Genomic DNA, 20,186 nt, shown 5'->3' with positions numbered 1-20,186 from the left:
CCTTTAAGGGACATTGCTGCTGGCTGATGTCCAGACACTGTGGGTTAATCCTCCCCCCACCCTGAGTTCAAAATACAGCTCAATTAGAAACTAAAGAGCCCTTTGCAATGAAATGGAGTTATGTTTAAGCATCATGCCCTGGCTGGGGATGGATGGAGCACACAGGTTTGGCACTGCTGTACAGGGGACATCCCAGAGCAGCCATCTCCTCATGTGTAACAATCTGACTGCTGAGAAAGTTGCTGTTTGTATGTATATGTATATATAGCAAAACATGCTAATGACTGTAGGCTACAGTGAGCCCAGCTGCAGGGCAGCCTCTTGATTGGGTAGGAAGGGGCAGTTCTTGTATTTAAACTCACATAAGTGCTCTCCCATGACCTCCAGCACTGCTGAGGCTGCGCCTTGACTATGTGTTCACTACAAGAAAGACTTGGAGGCCCTGGGATGCATCCAGAGAACAGCAGAGCTGTGAAGGATCCAGAGCACAAGACTTGTGGGGATGGGCTGAGGGAATTGGGATTGTTCGATGTGGAGAAGAGGAGGCTCAGGGGAGACCTCACTGCTCACTACAGCACCCTGAGAGGAGGCTGTGCTGGGGTAGGAGTTCTCTGCTCCCAGGTAACAGCGGTGGGATGAGAGGGAATGGCCTCGCGTTGCACCAGGGGAGGTGCAGGTTGGATGTAGACTCTATAAGTTCACCCTGCAGGTCTCCTGGCTTCTATGGATCCGGATGAATTGGTGTTCGGCTGCTGCTCGCACCGCCAGCTATTGAATAAAGGTCAGAACATCCGACAGCTCAGTGCTCGGTTCGGCTCCGCATGTGATCCCGGTCTCAGTTCCGCCTGCAGCCGCGAGGTGACACCAGAGGACCGGGGACTGCGCTCCGTGCGGAGCGGGCCTGACCGGGGTCCGTTTCCGAATGGATCCCATTCTTCCTTCGATCCGGTTGCTGTTTTAAGAGCAAGAAACGCTTTTTAGTCGCTCCGTGTCCCTCCAGCTCGGTTCACTGGGTGCAGGTCAGGCCCATTGACTGCAGCTGTAATTCTTTCCAGCAGAATCTTTATATCGCTGCATGGGTTCATTTGAGTTCAGGGCCACAGGCTCAAAAGCAGCTCCCCTGCCCTAATGAGCCCCGGTCCTTAATTAATGCAGATAAGGCAGGACAAATAAAAACAAGGCAAAACTCCTCCGGCTTTGAACCACCCCGAGGGAGCGGGGCTTGGCGCAGGAAAAGAGAGATTGTAATGCTGTAATAACAATGATAATTAATTGTATTTATAGAGCATCCCTTGACGGTTCTGGATGCCGTAGGATTTTAAGCACCGCTGGAAGCAGCAATAACAGGAGGCCCAAGAAGGAAGAGCTGTGGGAATCGGTGTCTGCATGGCAGCCACTGGGAGCCGTCCCAGGAAAGTGAATGGGGATAAATGGGGATAAAGGGCCAGGAGGGAACATCTGGGCTGTGAGGAGCAAACCTGCTCTGGTTCCTGGGTTCTGTGTTATGACCCGTGTGTTGCTTCCTCTCTGTACTGAAACCAGGTGGAATAGAGACTGGAGGAGACCTCTGGGTCCGATGGTGCCCCTAGCAGGAATCCTGCCTGCTAACTCTGCCCCTTAGCACCACATGGACCCGGACCTGGAGCACCCGCACGGATGGGGCTGTCCCAGCTCTTTGGGCAGCCTCTGCCACCACATCAGCACTGATTTGGAGGAGAAACGTTTCCTAATATCCAACCAGATCCTTCTCATCCCTGCAGCCTTCCAGCCACTCTGCCCTGCGCATGGGGCACCTATTGCCATCCCTCTAACTGCGGGCAGAACAGTGGCTGGTCACTTGGCTGCAGCCCATCCCTCCATCCATCCCTCCATCCATCCCTCCATCCATCCATCCATCCATCCATCCATCCATCCATCCATCCATCCATCCATCCATCCATCCATCCATCCATCCATCCATCCATCCATCCATCCATCCATCCCTCCACCCATCCACCCACCCACTTCGGGATTCCCTTTCGGGTCTCAGGCTGTGCTGTGTCCGCACCGCACTACGTGTCGCCATTTGGAAAACAAAAGAACACTTTCCAGGCTTCCCTCACCCCTCACCCTGTCCGCTCCGACCCACCGGGCCGAGCAGGTCCGTCCATCACCCCCCCATCCCCACCGCCCCCACCCGATACCCCGCGGGGGCCGGGCCGGGCTCGGTGGGGGCGGGTCTGTCCGTACAGCAGCGCCCCCTGGCGGGCCGGGCGGAGCGGAGCGGCGCAGAGCGGGGTCGTGGAGCGGCTCGGGATGGCGGGCGCCCTGTCGGAGGTGCTGGGCGAGGTGCTGGTATCGGCGGACGGCGAGGAGGTGTCGGTGTCGGCGTTGTCCGCCCGCGGGGTCTCGTTGGTGGGGCTGTATTTCGGTTGCAGCCTCAGCGGTCCCTGCGCTCAGCTCGGCGCCAGCCTGGCCGCCTTCTACGGGCGCTTTAGGGGGGAGGCGGCGGCGGCCGGAGCTCAACGACTCGAGATCGTGTTCGTGTCGGCGGAGCAGGAGCAGCAGCAGTGGCAGGACGCCGTGCGGACCATGCCGTGGCTGGCGCTGCCCTTCAACGAGAAGCACCGCAAGGTGAGAACCGGAGCCGGGGGGGGGAAATAGGGGCTTTGTCCGGGGGGGGGCGGCGGGGCCGGAACGTGGCGATGGGGGGGAGGAGGTTCCGGAAAGTTCTGCGCCCCCCGAGGTGGGCGGTGGGGTCCGGGGAGCTGCGGTCTGTATCGGCTGCAGGGGGGGGTTGGGTGGGAGGGCTGGAGCCGGGCTGGGTTTGTTGCTGGAGGTGGATGGTTGAGCCGAGCCGGTGCTGCTCGGTGTGTCCGTGTAGCAGCTGGTACCTGCCGTGTGCTACAAGTTACGGCCCCTCGTCTGCAGCTGAAAGAAATGGCAGACACGGCTCCGTGCAGCACGCACAGCTCGGGTTAGAGGCACAGAGCAGCTTCTTACATACAACGAGTTCCCGGCTTTGGTATTTAAGAACAAAACCCACCGAAGCAACAACAACAACAACAAAAAGAAGTCTCTACAAACCGAATCTCCCCTGAAAGCCATTGAGCAATAAGGAGAAAGATGGAGCCCCGCCGTGTCATTTCCCAGCGTCTTGCTGGAGTGTAATTGCAGCTCCTGTCTGGGTGCTGTGGGCGATGGGGAGCTTCACCCCAAAGCTTTGGGGCTGGGTGCTGCAAGGTGCAGCTGTGCTGGAGCATCCCCAGTGCAGAGGAGGCTCCTCCATCCCAAGTGGGATCTGAGCCCTCTGTCTGTATCAGCACAGACATCTTTGAGATGTTGGCTGCCATCTGGGCTCGCTGTTGGGTGTCCCCTTATCCTTAGAGGCGTCAGTGGTGACATTTCAGCTCCGTCTCCTCCCTTCAGTGCTCCTTGTTTGGGTGCTTCCCCTGGAAGCCAAAGTGCTGCTGTGTGAGCTCTGGGGTGGGTTTGTACAGCGAGGAACTTGCTTTGTCCCTCAGAGGAATTGCAGCCGAACGCTGCTGTCTTTAAAGCCAAAAGCTCTCAGTGCAGGGCCACGAAGGGTTGTGGTTCCAATTAGAAGCTGGCAGTTTCCTTGCAGAACAGCACACATTGTTTACACGGGGGGTCTTTCTGCCTGCCATATTTGCTTCAAAGCTCCCACTACAACAGAGTTCAGCTGTTGGGATATAGGCAAAGTGGAAAGTGTGGCATTAGCTTTGTATTCCGGTCAGCACTTCCATCTATTATTATATATTAAAACATGACATTAAAAGATTGCAGGGTCTTAAATTCTTATTCTAAGAAACCCCGAGTTAAATTCAGGATTATTTCTGTGCGGAGTGTAAAGTAATGGAAGCTTGTCTGTGTGTTTTCAGAGCTAAGCAGATGTGATGTGGCTTTGGAGGAAGTTTAATCTGCGGATAACAGAGAACCTATTTGTAAGTTATAAGGGCAATTACGCCAGGAGATCAGATTTCTAAACAGGAGATTTATAATCTGTAGCTCAGGCAGCTCCAAGTCTGCTGGTATAATGGGCTGATTTGTCAATATTCAGCCTAACGACCTGGCTTGTCTAGAAAAGCACAAACTTTCTATGTTTCAGATGCCAGCAGGAGCCAGGGGTGTGCGGTGTATGGGCACAGCCTTGCAGGCTTTGTTTGTCTTCAAACAAAAGCATTAATAACCAAAATGCGGACCGTCTTCTTGTGTTATGGCTCTTTGGCTCTGAAGGCTCTTCTTAAGCTGGGTGTGAGACGAGCCCTGGTAAGAATTTTGTAGTTTTAGTGGCAAAATGGCATTGTGTGGATACAAAACAGGGATGAGAGTGAGGGAGATTTGGGCAGGGAGCTGAACCTCATCCCTCAGTGCTCAGCCTTGGCCTCAGTGCATTGCTGGGCAGTTTGGGAGAATAACTGTGTGTTGGTGTGTTGGAGGCTTTGGCAGCGTTGGGTGGAGATGAGTTACTGTCCATATTGCTGCTGCTTGGAATTACTGAATATCCTGCCTTCCTGCTTGTCAGACTGCTGGTTGCCTGGTACATCTGTGGCTCTGGGCAGCCTGGGCTGGTGGTTGGTGACCCTGCACATAGCAGGGGGGTTGGAACTGGATGATCATCGTGACCTTTACCAACCCAGGCCGTTCTGTGATACTCTGTGTTTTATTTTTCCCTACATTTCTCCTTCCTCCCAAGCTCAGGCTCTGGATGCAGATAGGGTTGAAGGACCAGCTTCTTTTCAGGGCTGGCAGTAAAATTCCCACAGCCTCAGAGGAAAACAGCATCTTGCTCCCATGGCAATTGGAACAAGCAGTGTGGGCTGTGAAAGGAAACAGCCACTCCTCGTGGAATTCCTCAGTAACTCAATAATGCCAGGCTGCAGATAGCAGGGGTGGAACGGTCCGCAGCGACCGGTTGAATTGGGGTAACTTCAGCATCTAGCAATTTCTGTCTCCAAACGAGTAATAAAAGAGAGCGGCAGAAGTCAGCAAACATGTGGATGTGGGGAAAGCCTTTGATTAATGAGGAGGATGGCACCGTGCCTCTGTCTGAGCCACAGACAGCCACGTTATTGGCTTTTATCAAGAGCACCGAATGAGATCGGAGGCCTTGGGCTCTTTATACACATCCCTCAATGAAGAGGTTCATGTCTGGCTTTGGGGACAGATACGCAGCTGTTGGTGATTGATTTGTCTTCTGGTAGTGCCTGGGGTTGCTGAGCAGAGCATGAGAGAGGGATGTTGATCTGTGCCTTTGTTTTTTTGGGGCTTTTGGTTTAACATCACCCTGTCGTTATCTGCTTGCATGAACAGCTGCTCAAGTTTTGGAGAATTGCTTTAATGATGGCAGTAATTGCTGACCGCTGCCCCAGCTCGGTCATGTCAGCAGCCCCATCTGCCTACGTGCCTTGGAACGGAATGAGATGGGATGGGATGGGGCAGCAGCCCCACCACCTCTTGGGACCATCTCTATGGTCCCCCCAGCTCCTGTCCTGTGGGGTGAATTTAGGAGCTCGTGGGATGTTTATGGCACAGAGCCTCATGCAGGAGCATGCCATGGATATCAGGAAAAAGCAGGAGGGGTGCTGCAGTGGCACAACTGCCCAAGGAACTGGGGGAGCTTTGACCCTGGAGGGGTTCAGTACCCATGGGGTTGCAGCACTGATGGATGTGGTCAGTGGGCAGAGTGAGGAGGGTTGGGGTTGGACGTGGGGATCTGAGAGGTCACTTCCAACCTGAGTGATTCTGGGATTCTGTCGCCCCCATCTGTGTGTCCTCTTAGTGTTTTTTGCTACAAAACTGCCCTGTTTTGGTGTCAGGTAGGTGCTGTCACACATCCCTATAGACGGAAGCATGGCAGACTGCCATGACTGCCAAGAGACCATCCAAGTCATCACTGGGAGAGAAGCGCTGCATTTTTTGCTGTTGTTTATTTGCCCTTGCTTTTGTTTTTACTTGTTACTTACTTGGCGCAGTCACTTTTCTCACTCCTTTTAATCCTGGATTTCCTAATTACACTGTGTTGGCGCAGCCATTCTGAGCACAGCACTGTCTGTTCTGTGCTCTGCCTCCCAGTCTCTGTTTTCTTTCCACTGTATTTCTCCATCTGCTTCAATGTTGCCCATATGAGTCCTGGGAAGGCAGAACTGCTTCCAGCAGTGCTGAAAAAGTTCTTTTCTGGTATTAAATAAATGCAAAGCACATTTATTACATTTCTGTGATTGCTCTGTAAAGTCTCTGAAAACAATTTGAAGCTCTTTCTGCTCGTGCTGGTAAATATGTTTTGCTTGGTTTTCCTTTATGCTGAGGCTGGATTTGTGTGTGCTGGTCTGTATGTTATCTTCCACACCAATATGAAATGTGTGTTCCATGGCAGAGAGGCGTGTGGTCTTTCTCTGTATGAGAGAAAAACCTCTTCTCTGTTTAGCCGTAAGGAGGTGGAAGGAGCTGAATCTTCCTTCTGGATGCTGCTTTAGTGGCTGGCCAAATGCAATGGACTGTCTGCTTGCTTTCTGGGGAGGTGGGGAGCCTCCAACCTTTGCATCCAACTTAAGATATAGCCCAATTTTCAGGCACTTTCCTCTTTGCAGTCACCATCTGCTGAGGTCTGGGAGGCAAAGTGGTCAGCACAGATGTGGGATTTGTCTGACAGAAGATTTGGTAAATCACTCGAAGCAGCTTTTGAGTTTCATCACATAAAAATATCGAGTTAATAACTTTCAGCTGGATCCCTGACTTTGTGTTTTCGGGGTGGGAATGTGTATGAAATGGTTGGCTCGCAGAGACGTAGATTGGAAAAATATGGACTTTTCATGACATCAGGCTGTTGAGTAAGAAACGAGGCATTTGCAGCACCAACTGATTCTTTGTTTGCTTTGAAACTGACCAGTTCTGAAGCGAGGGAATGGGAGGTGTATGAGAGCAGCAGTGAGAAGCTCATGAGCTTGAAATGAAAACACTTGTTAACAAATGCAAGCCTGACAATTTCATTTGTTGCTTTCAGGTTGCAGAACTAAGCGAGGCAGCTTTACTCTTTAAACTAATCAGCACAGTTCCAACAGTTGTATTCTTTTAGGAGCTGAACTGCTTGACAGGAGAAGGTGCAGAATTAAGGTCAGTTCTCAGAAGTACAGCAGTGAACTTTAACTATGACTCAGGAATGGCGATTCAGTATTTCCACATGGTGAGGATGGCACCAAAGCCAAAACATTCCCTAATTTCTGTTGATGATGCTTTTCCAAATGAATTCTGAGCATGTTTTAGACAGCTTCGCGGTTCTGCACTGACCCTCACGGTTGTGCAAAGCCCTTCATCTTTCAATGGAATCCTAGCCAGTGTTCTCAGGCTGTGGATATAATCCAGGCCCTGCAATACCTCTTCTGAAGTCCTTGGAGGTTGGGTTTTGCCATACATCCAAAACGTGGCTGTCTGAGCACTCGCCCAGGGGAAAATCCATGTTGTGCATGTCTCACTGATGTGTCATCTGCTGTGTTGTTTGTTGCATCCTTCAGTCGATAAGCGCAGATAGGCGAGGTGCTGCCTATGGGCACCATTCCATAAACCTCAGGGGTCTCTGGATAAGGCCCACGCTCTGCTCAGATCCTCCAATCTCTGCTGGCATGCAGCTGGGTCTCGTGCTGGCCTTTCCTTTGCATTGTGACCCATCCCCACCGCGCTGGGCTTTTCAAGCAGCTTGATAACATTTAGATTTGAAATGCTCATTTTTCAATACTGAAAACACTCCCATTGTACCATCACCTGTATCTTTCTGCAGGTACTTCCTAGAGCTGTACAAGGTCTGTGTGAAATGTTCATTGTTAGCAGATAAAAGTTTGGAGAGTGTCGAGGGATTGGGGGAGTTTTTTTTGATCCTTTCTCATGGACATATTTGTCATGTTTCAAAGCAGCTCATGGTGAGGTTAGCTCACGCTGGCCGGGATAAGGTTTCACTTCTGTGTTTTGCATTCTTGCTTTTTCAGCAACGTTCCCAGCATAGAAGTTGGGGTATGGTTTTAATCGAAGTATAGTCGAAAGATACAACACTTCATGGTGAGCAGACCGGCCCTCCTCCCCAGCAAGGCAGACTGAACAAAGCCGTCATCTGCTCTGCATGGTGCTGCCGGATGGAGGGGTGCAGGTGAAGCGGGGTGCTGCTGGGGCTGCAGTGCACCCAGCTGAGCCCAAGAGAGCAATTTTGGGCAGCATCTGCCTGCTGAGAAGCTGCTTGCTGTGCTGCTCTATGTGGGTTGCTTCCTCCTCCTTTTTTTCCTTCCCCTCCCATTTTTATCAGAGAAATAAGTTCCAAGCAAAATATTCCAAAGTGATACTTAATTACTCTTTAAAATGCAACTATTTGTCTTTATCAGCCCTGTGGATTCGTGTTTGCTGCTTTGATTTGACAGTTAGTAGTTTGTCATTTCTAAAAAGCTTACACACTCCAGGAATCTGTGATTTTTATGCTTTTGAAAGGGAGAGATGTTGAATTAACTGCTGCTTTGAACTATTCATGGATAATTTCAGGCCCCCTGCTTTCAGCAACTAACAAGCTGACTCCTGAGCTTTCAGGCTGGGTTGAATACTGAATAATCATGACTTTGTAGCTGTATGTGTTCTTTAAACCAGTTCCATAACACATCACAGCGTAGCGCGCCGTGCTTGAGACGCTCTCTCGACAGATCACTTTGTGCTAATGCCATCTCCATGCACTAACAATTAGGGAAGGGAAGAGTAACGCAAACATGGTGAGGGTGTTTGGATTCCTTGTGACTTGTGCTTTCTATACGTTAATTTCCTTTAATTTCTTCCCCCCTCCCCGGCCCTTTCTGGTCTTTACGCCTTAACTCTCTACGTTGGGTTTTATTTTAACTTTCAGCAGGGGACATCTGATTTGTTTGAATTCCAGCCGTGCCATACAGCCCTGCTATGGGATGCACTTTATCACAGTCATTTCAGAAAGGAGCAGCTGCAGTTGTAGGCACTTGAGGGACCCGTCCATGGCTGCAAAAAGCAAATCTGTGCTGCTGTGACACTTAACTGCCTCCCAGCCTTGGTGAGTCTGTGTTTTGAACAGGCAACAGGAACAAAAGGCATGGAGAGATTAACAGCCCACAGAAGTCATACAGGAAATCCATTCCAAAGCTGGGCATCTAATCTGGATACATTCCAGACTTGTGCCTTCAGCCCAGCATTATCCCCTTCCCTTGGTTCCCTTCCAGGGGATCTGGGGTCTCTGTCCCATTGGGCTGCAGCAGTGCTGGGAGTGAGGTGAGGAGTTGATGAATGGGCAAAAAGACCAGTGGAGTAGCTCTCTTTCCCACTAGAGAATTTATACAAGTATCCAGAATAAAGCATGAGCATCTTGTGCATATGTTCTGCTGTACGACAGCTCAGCAGATCATCATCTTAAGTTTTCTGAAGAAAATGTAGTGTCTTGTTTGGGTTTAGAATACACGGAATTAATGGAAGGGTGGAACTAAACAGATGCAGGAATGTTTTCAGCATATTCTCATGCCTGACTTTCAACGCCATCAACAATTGAGATCAACAATTAATATGTAAAGAATTTGTGGTCTTTATTTAGTTTGACTGCCTGCCTGCTGCTGTTGCGTCAGAGCATTAGTGGAAATGTTGCAATATGATCAGCCCCCTGCCCGGAGCACAGCAAGCCCTTCTGCTCTCAAAACAAAGACGAGAGAGCTCTGAGGATGCTCCTGCTCCCTGTGCTGGCATGGTGAGAACCTGGTCTGTGGAGCGAAGCCCTGAGTGCTGCATTTCAGGTAAGCTGTGCCATGGTCACTGCAGGGCAATGGGCTGTGCTGCCATGCACATGAGTGTGGGAGCCCCTGCACTGGAAAAGCAAGCTCAAGGTAAAGCAAATCCTGCAGTGCTTGCTCAAAGCCCACGGAGTGCATGGAAGGAGGAATGCAGCAGGGTGAGCGGAGCCAAAGAACTCCTATGCTGCCTGGGGCAAGGGCAGAGACAAGTTTCCTTGGCAAAGCAGTGCAGCAGGAGGGCAGTGTGTGATTTCCACCCATGCAGGGCTGGAGCTTGTGCTGTCCAACCAAGGGGGAGAGAGTTCAGAGTCCTCTGGAAGCATTTTGTCCATCTTTACAACTGGGGCTAAATGAAATGTGACTTTAAAATATGTTAATGGAGGAATAGTGCAAAGGTCTCTGGTTAAAATCAGTTTGCCAAAGTTACCAGCTTTTTGTTTAGTGGCTGAGGTATTCAGAAGAACTGGCTGGTGGCATCCAGGTGTGGTTGGGGACAGCTCAGAGTGACCCCATAGGGCACTGAGAAAGGAGCCTTGTTTTATGTCTCGGTGCAAGGATTCAGGAATCTGGGTGAGAATTAGGTAATAGTTGCAGAGGAGGGTAGACTACAACTGGAACTAATTGCAACTGTGTGATTGAGCTGCTGAGAGAAATTCTACTTCTCCCGTGTTCCCAAGAGACTTACACTGGAGAGATGAAGTCATAGCCATTACTTCATGAGCTTTAACTCGGATGCTGACAAATGAGCGCTGGTAATTAGTGCCTGACCAGTTGGAGAGAGTGTTGCCCCTGGCTTTTCCCCCTGCCTCTGCTTGGAGGCTGCTGCCCTCCGCTCAGGGCTGGCAGAAGGAAGTGCTGACGCCCACGACGAGCTAATTCCCAGCTCAGCATATTCTTCTGAGCTGTCAGTGCTTTGTCAGGCGTGCCAGCTCTCAACCGGGCAGCTTCAGAGCCAAGTCACAGCAGCTTCCAGCAATTGTACAAGGCAGATGGAGCCTTGGAGAGACGGGTGGGCAGGCAGGCACGAGCAGCTCCCCTTGTAATGGCCCGAGTGCGACTTGCCAGAACATCTCCTTCAACACCCGAGTACCCCGTGCAGGGGGTGTTAATTGTACCCAGTGGTCTGAGCCCAGCTTCCAGAGCAAACAAATGGGTTCAGGATCTCACCCCTGCAAGTCGCAGCATCGCTATGAGGGTCCCTTTTGGAAAAAGTGTGAAATTTATGGTAATATGTGCTGAGGATCTTATGGCAGGTCTGAGCTGCTAAGTCCTCTAAACCTGAGCCCGCAGCTTCATTGACAGGGCCTCTCACTTTGCTCTGCTCCAAGCTTATGGTTTCACTGCTCCAATATTTTTCCATACATGGAAGCATTCCTGCCCCAGCCTGGGCTAATCCTGACATGCCACTGTATCTGGATGTTAGCTCATTTCTTGCAGCTGACACTGTACAAAGGCTGATCTCTGAACTGGCTTTTGTTTAAATAGATTCAAGTCAACCAGCAGAAGTCTCACCCCATAGGTAAGCAGGAAGAAAAAAAGACAGTGTGGTTATCTAGTTTACCTACCTTGCAGGGCTGTTAGGTGGATGAACTGGTCCACAGTAATGCTGTGCTGTGGAAATGTGTGGTATGTAAATGCCAAAGGGAACATGGCTTGTTCTATCCAGATCTTAGTTCCCTGGCACAAGGCCCCCAGTTCTGCTGCAGCAGCTTTGCTTCCCTCTTCTCTGCTCCGAGCCCATTCCTCACTGGGTCCATCCCCTTTCCCCACCTTCCTCCTGCTCCCCGAGGCCCCCCCTGTGCTGCTTGGGCTGTGTTTGCTGGGTGCAGAAGACATGGAAGTAGAGGAGCAGAATCCAAAGGGCTGAGTCTGAACCACTGTTGGTTCTCCCCCACCTTCTATGGTGGTTAAGAAGGGCTATTCTGACTCTTCCAGAAGTGTCAGTCTGATTGTCTGAGCTGTGAAACAGCCTAAACCATCTCTGCTTGATCATTTCAGATCTGGAGAAGTGGACCAGGAGGAGTTTGTGGGCAGGGCTCCTCCTTTACCTCATTGTGCACAGTGTGGCTGGATGATGTGAGGGGCAGCAGCGCTCCTGTGTTTGTGCAGGAAGGGACTTTGGAACTGTTGCTAACGTTGTGAATTATTATTTTTTCCCTTCATCAGGTTTTTCTGGATACAGCTCTGGTGCTCTTAGAACAAATGGAAGGGCACCAGGCTGCAAATCCTGCCATACAAGTATTGCCTGGCTGCTTAGCTTACAGGAATGCACTTCTTTTATCAACTGATAGCTACTGTTTAACAGGGCGAGGAGCTAGGCTGATTTTACTCTAAGCTGATGACTGTATGATCTTATTTTTAAGGGTGCTCCCTCTTTAATTCTGGTTTGTGGCTGTAGGGCAGAGATTGCATTGCTGCCACATTACAAGCTGCTTATAACTACCTCTTGCCTGTAATCTTTGTGCTCTGGGAGCTCTCTTGGTGCCATGGGCTTTTCCAATGTTGTTGTAGCTTCTCCACTGCATGCAATGTGAGCCTGGCCAGCACTGTCTGCTGCCCCCCGCTGCTGTGCTGCACGCTCCCCAAATCGCTTCGTTCCAGGGTTAGAAAAGACCCATTTTTGTGTCCTAAGCACTGGATTTCACAGATACATAAGGGGAGAGGTCTTAACGCCTTGGGCTTGATCGGCTAATCGGAAAGCATGGGAAGTTTTTCATAGGAAGATTTGCTGCCCGGCTTTGCGGTGCAGGTTTGCACAGACATGTTTTATTCCTGTAATGCAGCAGAGCAGCTGGATGCCTCCCACCAGGATCACTGCTGTTCAGGTCTTTTGATTTTGGTGGAGACACAGAGAAGTAAATTAAATGAGTTGGGGGGTTCCAGGGAGTAGTGCAGATGGCTGGAAATTAAGGGCAGAGGCTACTTAAGTACTAATGTATGGCGTAGTTTGGACTCCTTTTTATTTAAAGGAATGGAAGAGGCTGTGTGCTGCTGACCGGCAGCTCTCCTTGCACTGAGCCTCAGAGCTTTGCAGGCCACCTCTCTTGCAGTGCTTTCTTGACAGTCACTCTCATGCTTCCTGGCTGCAGGTTTAATTATTTGATGTGACAGGAGCACGCAGGGCCTCATTTTGCAGAAGGTGCCTGCGCACAGCAGTCTGCTCCCAGGACAGGTTTTTGCCTAGAGAGGCAGTTTCCAAGCCAGTTAATTGCCATGTTGTGAAGCAGAAGGGGATGGGGCTGTCCCTGCCTTTCCCTGCAGGCCAATTCCTGCTGTCTGCATGGTGACAGTGGCTCTGGAAGAGCCTTGTCCCATTGCCAGGACAGGCTGGGGAAAGCATTTTGCATAGCAGCAGGAGGAGGGTGGCAGCAGTGCCTTGGCTGGGATGTCAGCCTGACTCTGAACTGCAAGGAGATTTTAGTCTGTTTTAAGAACAGAATGCCCCATGAGCCGTGTGTGCTGTGTGTTGCTGTTTGGCTTTGGCTGTCTGACCCTGTTCTGGGCCCCATCCAGCATCTTTTTGATGTTCGTTCTCTGTGAGTTTTACTGCAGCTTTCACAGCTGAAACAGTGGAGTCTCTGGTGTAAAAACTTTGCTGGGATAAAACTTGATAGGATGAGAAGCCTTCGAATGCCACCTCCATCTGTGGCCATCCTGCTAATTACCAAATTAACACCCTGAGGCATTTTGTTACCTTTTCTTCTTGGTGATTAAAACTGAAGATCTGATTTACAGCTCTGGGGGGATGCTTGGGGGAAATAAGTTCCATAAAAACTGCTTATCTATTGGTGATGTATGGCTGATGGCACAAAACACTTTTGTTACAACAAGAAGCAAAGGATCTTCATAGCTGCCGTCTGGGCAAGTGCATCCTGAGCTGCATCTGGCCATTGGGTCCTGGAGTGGTGACTGACTGTAGCCAGCCTTACAGTGAACCACAGACCCCTGGGTTGGGCACCCACCATGTTACTGAGTGATATAGAGCAAAGAGCAGAGCCCAGCATGACACAGCCATACTGCTATTTGCAGATGGTGCCCCAGGTGAAGATAAGGAGTTTTTAGGGTTTCTTTGCCAGGAAGTAGCAGCTCTCATTACCAAGCTTAATAGTGAAGGATCTAAAAATGTGATTCATCCCTCAATCGGCGTCTGAAGGATGTGGTGGTAAACTTAAATCTGTGTATGTTTTGAACGCTTCCTCTTAGGGGGTTGAGAAACCCTTGGGTGCAGCATTTGTTACTTGACTTAATTGGGATTGAAATACCGAATGCTCAGAACATGCTCGCTCATGTCTGTGGTAGGAAGAGCTCAATTGCTCAATAGAAATGGCTTTTCATCCTGCCACACTAAAGAGAAAATAAGGTCAAACCTATTGAGAAGAAAGATTATTGATAGATTATTTTTTGTCATCCGCTCAGATTGCTGTTCAGAGCCGTGGGAATGGCCTCACGGGTACAGCTTGTGGTGAGGGAAGTCCTGTGTGTGAGACAGCAAGGCAGTTCAGTGCTGATGCTCACCCCTCTGCTATTTAGCCTGGTCTTTTGCTTTTTAATTATTACAGCAATTAGCGCAGTTACAGAGCGTGCCTTGCCATTGGTGTTCTGTGAACTGTTAGCAGTTTTTGCCAGCCATGGGAAGAAAGCAGCTTTCAACCAAAGGACGTGTCCACTTGGAAAAGGTACCATCAGGTGCCTCACTGTCCACACTGTGTGTGCTCACATCCATGCAGCCTCGGATCTGAGTGGGATGCTGACAACTCATGCTCTGTGCAAGGACATGGGGCTCTGGGAACTGAGCACTGCCAGAAAGGTGTCAAGAAGCAGCCAAGCATGGGCTTTGGCAGTCACTTCTATTGTTGTTCTGTTTGTTTTCCCTTGTCATTATCAATGGTGTTTGCTTTGTCCAGAGTTTCCAGCCACACAAAGCATGGGTGCTGTGCAGGGTGAAGATGCAGCAGTGCACAATTCCCATTGAGGTCATGTCATGCTGTGCAGAGCCAGCAGACAGACAGCCTCTGATTCTGGACTTGTCACTTATTTGCACTTTTCCAATGTCTTGCTTCTACCTTTGAAAGCAGAGAGATGGCTATTTATGTGGTAAGCACCAGCTGCAGCGCAGAGCTTGTTGTTCAGCACATCCTGCACTTACAGCTCTTGTGCGAATGAATGATTGTGCTCCAGCCTTCCCTGCTAAGAGCCATTGAAGAGCACAGCAGGTTCTTTCACCTTGCTGAACTAAACGTTACTAAAGAAAATAAGTTTAATCAAATCCAGACCTTTTTGCAGGAGTTGCTGTGCTCTTCCCATTGCGCCGTGACATCTTGGGCTGCACTTCCCTGTTGTGCCGGTTGAGCCCTGCCTGTTTATGGGGCTCAGAGCCCACAGAAGAAAGGAGCAAAGCCCTGTTAGTCTGCTTGCCAACCCCCTGTCCCCCTGCCTGTCCAAGATCAGCCTGGCACACCCCAGTCGAGCTTTGTTCTTGTTCAGGTATGAGCTTTTTTCTGTTCTGTTTACGCTCCACTTACCTAAAGAGCTTGGAGCCAGATGGTTTTCCTGCGGAGGATATAATTTCATTGGAGAGAAGCAGGGGTTTGTAAAACAATCCGTGGAATTAGTGGCACCTCAGCTCCTGCAGGGTCTCCCCGCCCCCCTTCTGGAATCTTATTTCTGTTCTTTGAAAGCTGAAATTTCCATTGCTGTTGATGCCCTGCCAGGCGCTCTAGCAGGGTTGCTTTCCCTTGGATGCAGTTCAAGAAACCATTGTTCCTTTTCTTTATCATTTGTCATCAAAGCGAGAGGAGTTTTCCCTGCACTTCCCTGCTGCCTCCAGCACTGGGGAGTGCAGACGGCGTGGCCTCTCTTCAGACCTCTGACACCAGGAACACCAATTTGAAAAGATTTCGGTAATAGACAAGTCAAAGCCTTCAGATCCTCAAGAAAATATACTTCAGTAATATAAAAAATATGAAGCAAAATGTGCTCAGGGTATTGGCAGAGGTCTTGCTGAAAGCCCTCCTCCACAGATGCAAAGATCTGAAGGTGAAGACTTCACCCAGCACTGGGTTTAGGATTTGGGCTGACCCTCTCACATGATCATAGCGTGTAGATTGTATAAAAGCCAGAAGTATGTTCAGGGAGAAGAAAGGCTACAGTTTGCTTTGTGCTGCATGCAGGAGGAGTTGGCTGCAGGACACGCTGCTTTCTAGCTTTGATCTTGGTAATGTGTATGATTGAAGTATACTGCTCTGGTTGAAAGCATTTGGTGGTGTCTGCTTCTGCACGTCCACTTGGATATCCCTGCCATCTCCAGATGCCATTTCACATTGGCATAAGGAAACTACAACAGTGGCGTTGGGTGGAGGAAGAGTTTTCCTAGAGAGAATATAAAGGCTCCCTGGGTGCTCAGAGGAAATGTATGAGCGTTACTGACAGGAGAACTGGCTGAGCAAGTTAGCAGTGGGTTTGAGATAATAGCTCTGTGGCTTTTGTCTACCAGAGCTTGAGCAGTATTTGATGTGCAGACATGTTTTCAGCCGGTTTCTCATAGTGAAGGTGTTGGCAGGTCTGTTGTTAACACTCCAGCCTTTAGGCCAAACTATTGAAATTTCAGGTTCAGCTTGAATCTAATTTCAAATGGTTTGGAAGGCTGCAATCTGATGGGCTGAAACATCTTGTCCAACTCCAAACCTTATTAGAAACGTGGCCAAAGCCAAATAAGGGGGAGGGCAAAAAAAGCAGTAGAATGGAACCAGAAATGTGCATCCAATTTACAGTATTCCTCTGCAACCTTAATTCAGCCCCCTGCATGCATTACGATTCGGTTTCTAACTATGGGATTCCGTCCTGTTTTTTTCCATGGCACTCCTGCCCTTGCTGCTCACAGGACAGAGCTTGGGGAAGGAGATAAAAGCAACCCAGAAAGGGATTCAGCTGTGTGTGTGGGATGTCTGCTCTGGATGGTGCAGCATTTGGGGTGAGCTGTGGGAAGCGAGGAGGGATAAAACCACGGTAAAGGAGCCTGGAGACCTGTTGGCTTCTGCCACAGGGTTCTTGTGCAGCGTGGGGCTCTTCAGGCACAACCAGTGCCTTCATTTCATGGGTCCCAATCCCAGGGCTGCTATAGGAGTGCTGCGTGCTCCTGCTGCAGATGATCTCATGGGAAGTTGTACGTCAGACATTGAAGGCACCGCTCGCTGCTGTTTATTTTATAAAAAGCAGGCTGGAGGCTGCTTCTGGAACTGCCTCTGTGCCTCTTTTCTTCAGCTATAAAACGGAGGTGTTATGAACACAGCTCTCGAGGTTTTACTGAAAATAAATGTACGGTCCTTTGAGAAGAATCCCAGCTCTGCAGTAGCAAAACGCCTTCATTTTTTACCTTGGAGCAGCACATGAAAAACCTGAAGATTGCTGAGCAGCACACAGCGAACAACTGGAAACAGCTTTTGTTTTCTCAAAGCAAACCTGAGTGGTTCCTTGCTTCTGAGCTCAGTACTGAGTGCATCAGGGCTTCGTGCACACGTGGGCTGTGTCCATGCTGTAAAGACCATGCACAAGTGCACCAGAGTAAAGCTATAGAGAAAACTTAACTTCCAGCTCATCCTGCCTGTTTAGGGCTTGGCAACCTTAATGCAGCCCTACAGATATAATATGGTATAAATTACAGGGCTGGGTGAGTGAGAAGTTGTGTGTGGAGGGTACGGGCATGGTACGGGCATTACAGGGAAGCTTGATCCTGAGGGTGGTAATTCATTTGCTTTTCTGACCTGTAGCAGAAAGTGGGATGGTTTTGGACCCTCCAGGAAGGATCCTACGTGCAGTTGAGGTGGCTGACGCCAGATGTCTGCTTTTGGCATACTGGCTGTGGTGCTGGTTTCATCTTTAGGCTGGGCCACTGCTGCGTGTTGGAGCCTCGCTTGCAAAGCAGCTCATGTGTCCATCGAAGTCAGAGGTTGAGGAAGTTATTTTTTCTGTGGTTTTCTGGAACTTTATACTGTCGTCTGTCTCTAAGGAAGATGTGACGCACGATGGCTTTGCAACTATGCAGCTCGATGGAGAGGCGCACAGCTGCTGATGCTGTAATAGGGATACTATGGTGAGTGGTTTGCTAAGTTGAGGGGCAGCTGATGCTGTCATAGCAAACCTCTCACCAGAGTATCCCCAAGTTGAGGGGCAGCCCATGTTTCTCCTCTTTCATCCCAATCTCCTTCTCTCATAGTGTGGGTTAGGAGCTGCAGGCTCTGTACAGGAGAAGCAGCACTGGCCGTGCTGCTGGTTGAAGGGCAGCACTCAGCTGTGCTGCTCCAGGGCTACGTGAGGTTCTGGGCTCAGTGCTCTTAAATCAGCAGATGTTTTCAGGCATGCACAGGCAAAACCTTGCTCTCATTCACTAATTACAAAAATTCCTGGCAGAAGCTCGGTGTGAGTCAGCTACAGAAAAATTACTTAGGAAAAAGAAAAGTTGATGGTATGAGGCTGAATTTAGCACACAAAAAGGGAAGTCGGGGCTTTCTGTAAAAGCCAGAGTTAGCCCACCATGTGCATGTGTGGAGAGAGAGGTGATGGGAGAAGCTGGGAGGGGGCAGCTGGAGGGTTTGTCCTGTGTTCTGCAGCTGGTGGTGTGCAGGGATGGATGGATGGATGGATGGATGGATGGATGGATGGATGGATGGATGGATGGATGGATGGAGGGGTTGTCCTTCCTATGGCCACAGAAGAGCTGGTGCTGCCCAATGAACCAGCAAAGCAGGCTCTTCCCTGCAGGCTTTGGGGCTGAGCAGGAGGCTGTTGCCCACTTGGGGTTCTTTTCACCTCATGAACAGCTCACCCACAGCTCTGCAGTGGCCAGAGAGAAGCCTCAGACTTTAACAGGTCTGGAATGATCTGCAAACAGCGCAGTGTATTTGCAGCACGGTCGGCTACAGACGTTGTGTTGGGTTTTCTTTTTCCTCTATAGAACTTTGGATTTTATTTTTGTTATGAAAACCACACAACTAATTTCCCTTGGAATCTTTTGCAGGCGTCTGTTCTGAGTGTGTTTTGGCCTCACTGTCCATATTGCTGGGTTTGAATCCCAGTCCCAGCGGTGAGAAGTTTTAGAATTAATGCCAGTTGTATTTTTATAATAGAATCGCAGTGTCCGCCTGTGGGGTTTAAACAAATATCCTTCACTTTGCATTTTTTCCTGCAAGTAGACAGGATCCAAAGGATATGCAGCCAACAACAGTGCTTTGGCAGGGATGCAGCATTTCCCCTTTGTCAGTAATGTCTTTGTGTGTCTTTCTGTAAGCTAGCATGCACTGCTTGGGTCCTGCTGCTCTACCTGGCTGCTGCAGTCCCTGCAGGATCCATGTGTTGTTCTGGGCTCCCAGTGGGAGGTGTGTGCAGTCCCCATGGGTGAGTGGTTGAAGGTTACACTGTGGGGAGCACAGTGTGGTCCCAGTGTGGTGTGGTGGTCCCAGGAACACTCAGTGGTAGCAGTTGGTGTTATTATGGAGGAAGGTGGGGGTATAAAAACGCTCGGATTTGGAGTGTTAGAGGGAAGCAGAATTCCTGCAAGCAATTTTTTTTAGCTTCTTGAGGCTTCTGAACCCAAAAAACCATCTGTATCCTGGAGGAGGTTTGTATTTATTCCTTGGAATCCAGAGTTTGCAGAGCATGTGCTGGCCATGCAGAATCTCAGCTTTGCCATAAATCTGCTTTTTGGCAGTGCTTGTCAAAATGCCATATTATCCAGATAGGAATAGATAGGGGATTAAAACAGAATCCTTCACTATTTATGGACTGCCCTTGGGAATATGCTGTATTATTCTTTTGAATTGAATAAAAGGTAACCACAACAACCTGCTGCACGTGCTAAATCTTTTCAGTGACCCTCCTTAGAGCTGTGGAGGGTGGAAGGGGGATGCTTTGAGAGATTCCAGCCCACAGACCTGCAGCCATGTGCGTGGTTCAGACCTCAGCAGTATGCCACCTGCTGAGTGCATGGGAAGCACGAGGTGGAAAGCCTAATTCAGAGCAGAGCTTGGGATGTGAGCTTGTTTTTTGTTTAAATTGCTTTTGTAAGTCTGAGCTTAGAAGAGATTAATCATTTGATTCTAAGGGGGAGGTGTGTAGTTGGACCCCTTGTGCCAGTGGGGCTGCTGGCTCCTATGGCCAGCAGGAGCTGACCCCAGAAGTCCTTTCTCCTCCTCTGTTTGGAAGCTGTACGTGTAGGCCATCAGTGTTGCACAGCAGCTGGCCCCATTTGGGTTTCTAAGGGAATTTTCTGTGTTTGGGTGTTTGCATGATGTGCTGATCCCATAGCAGCCGCTGGGGCACACACACATCTGCCTGCTGCAGGGCAGGTGGGAGCACTGCAGAATGCTGGGGAATGCTGCTTTCCCTTACCAATATCTAAGTCTTGTTTGTATTCAGGAG

At 49.8% G+C, this 20,186-nt stretch overlaps 1 protein-coding gene and 1 long non-coding RNA gene across 2 annotated transcripts in view; both read left to right on the top strand.

Moving 5' to 3' along the window:
* Positions 1–517: 517 nt before the first annotated feature.
* On the top strand, positions 518–1,422 carry LOC146757386 (uncharacterized). Its single transcript, XR_014936507.1, has 3 exons — positions 518–621; positions 710–781; positions 1,285–1,422. It is a non-coding gene; the product is annotated as an uncharacterized LOC146757386 (long non-coding RNA).
* An 845-nt stretch (positions 1,423–2,267) lies between these two features.
* NXN (nucleoredoxin) overlaps positions 2,268–20,186 on the top strand; it is a 47,295-nt gene continuing 29,376 nt past the window's right edge. Inside the window, exon 1 of the mRNA XM_015880764.3 lies at positions 2,268–2,613. Within this exon, the coding sequence (XP_015736250.1) occupies positions 2,296–2,613 (318 nt within the window). The 5' untranslated portion in view covers positions 2,268–2,295. The remainder of the gene's footprint in view (positions 2,614–20,186) is intronic.

This window comes from Coturnix japonica, chromosome 22 (genome assembly GCF_054131305.1).
Source record: "Coturnix japonica strain WE chromosome 22, WE-NBRP24, whole genome shotgun sequence".
Classification (NCBI taxonomy): Eukaryota; Metazoa; Chordata; class Aves; order Galliformes; family Phasianidae; genus Coturnix; species Coturnix japonica.
Note: the sequence above shows the minus strand (reverse complement) of the source record. Positions and strands in the feature narration are given on the sequence as shown.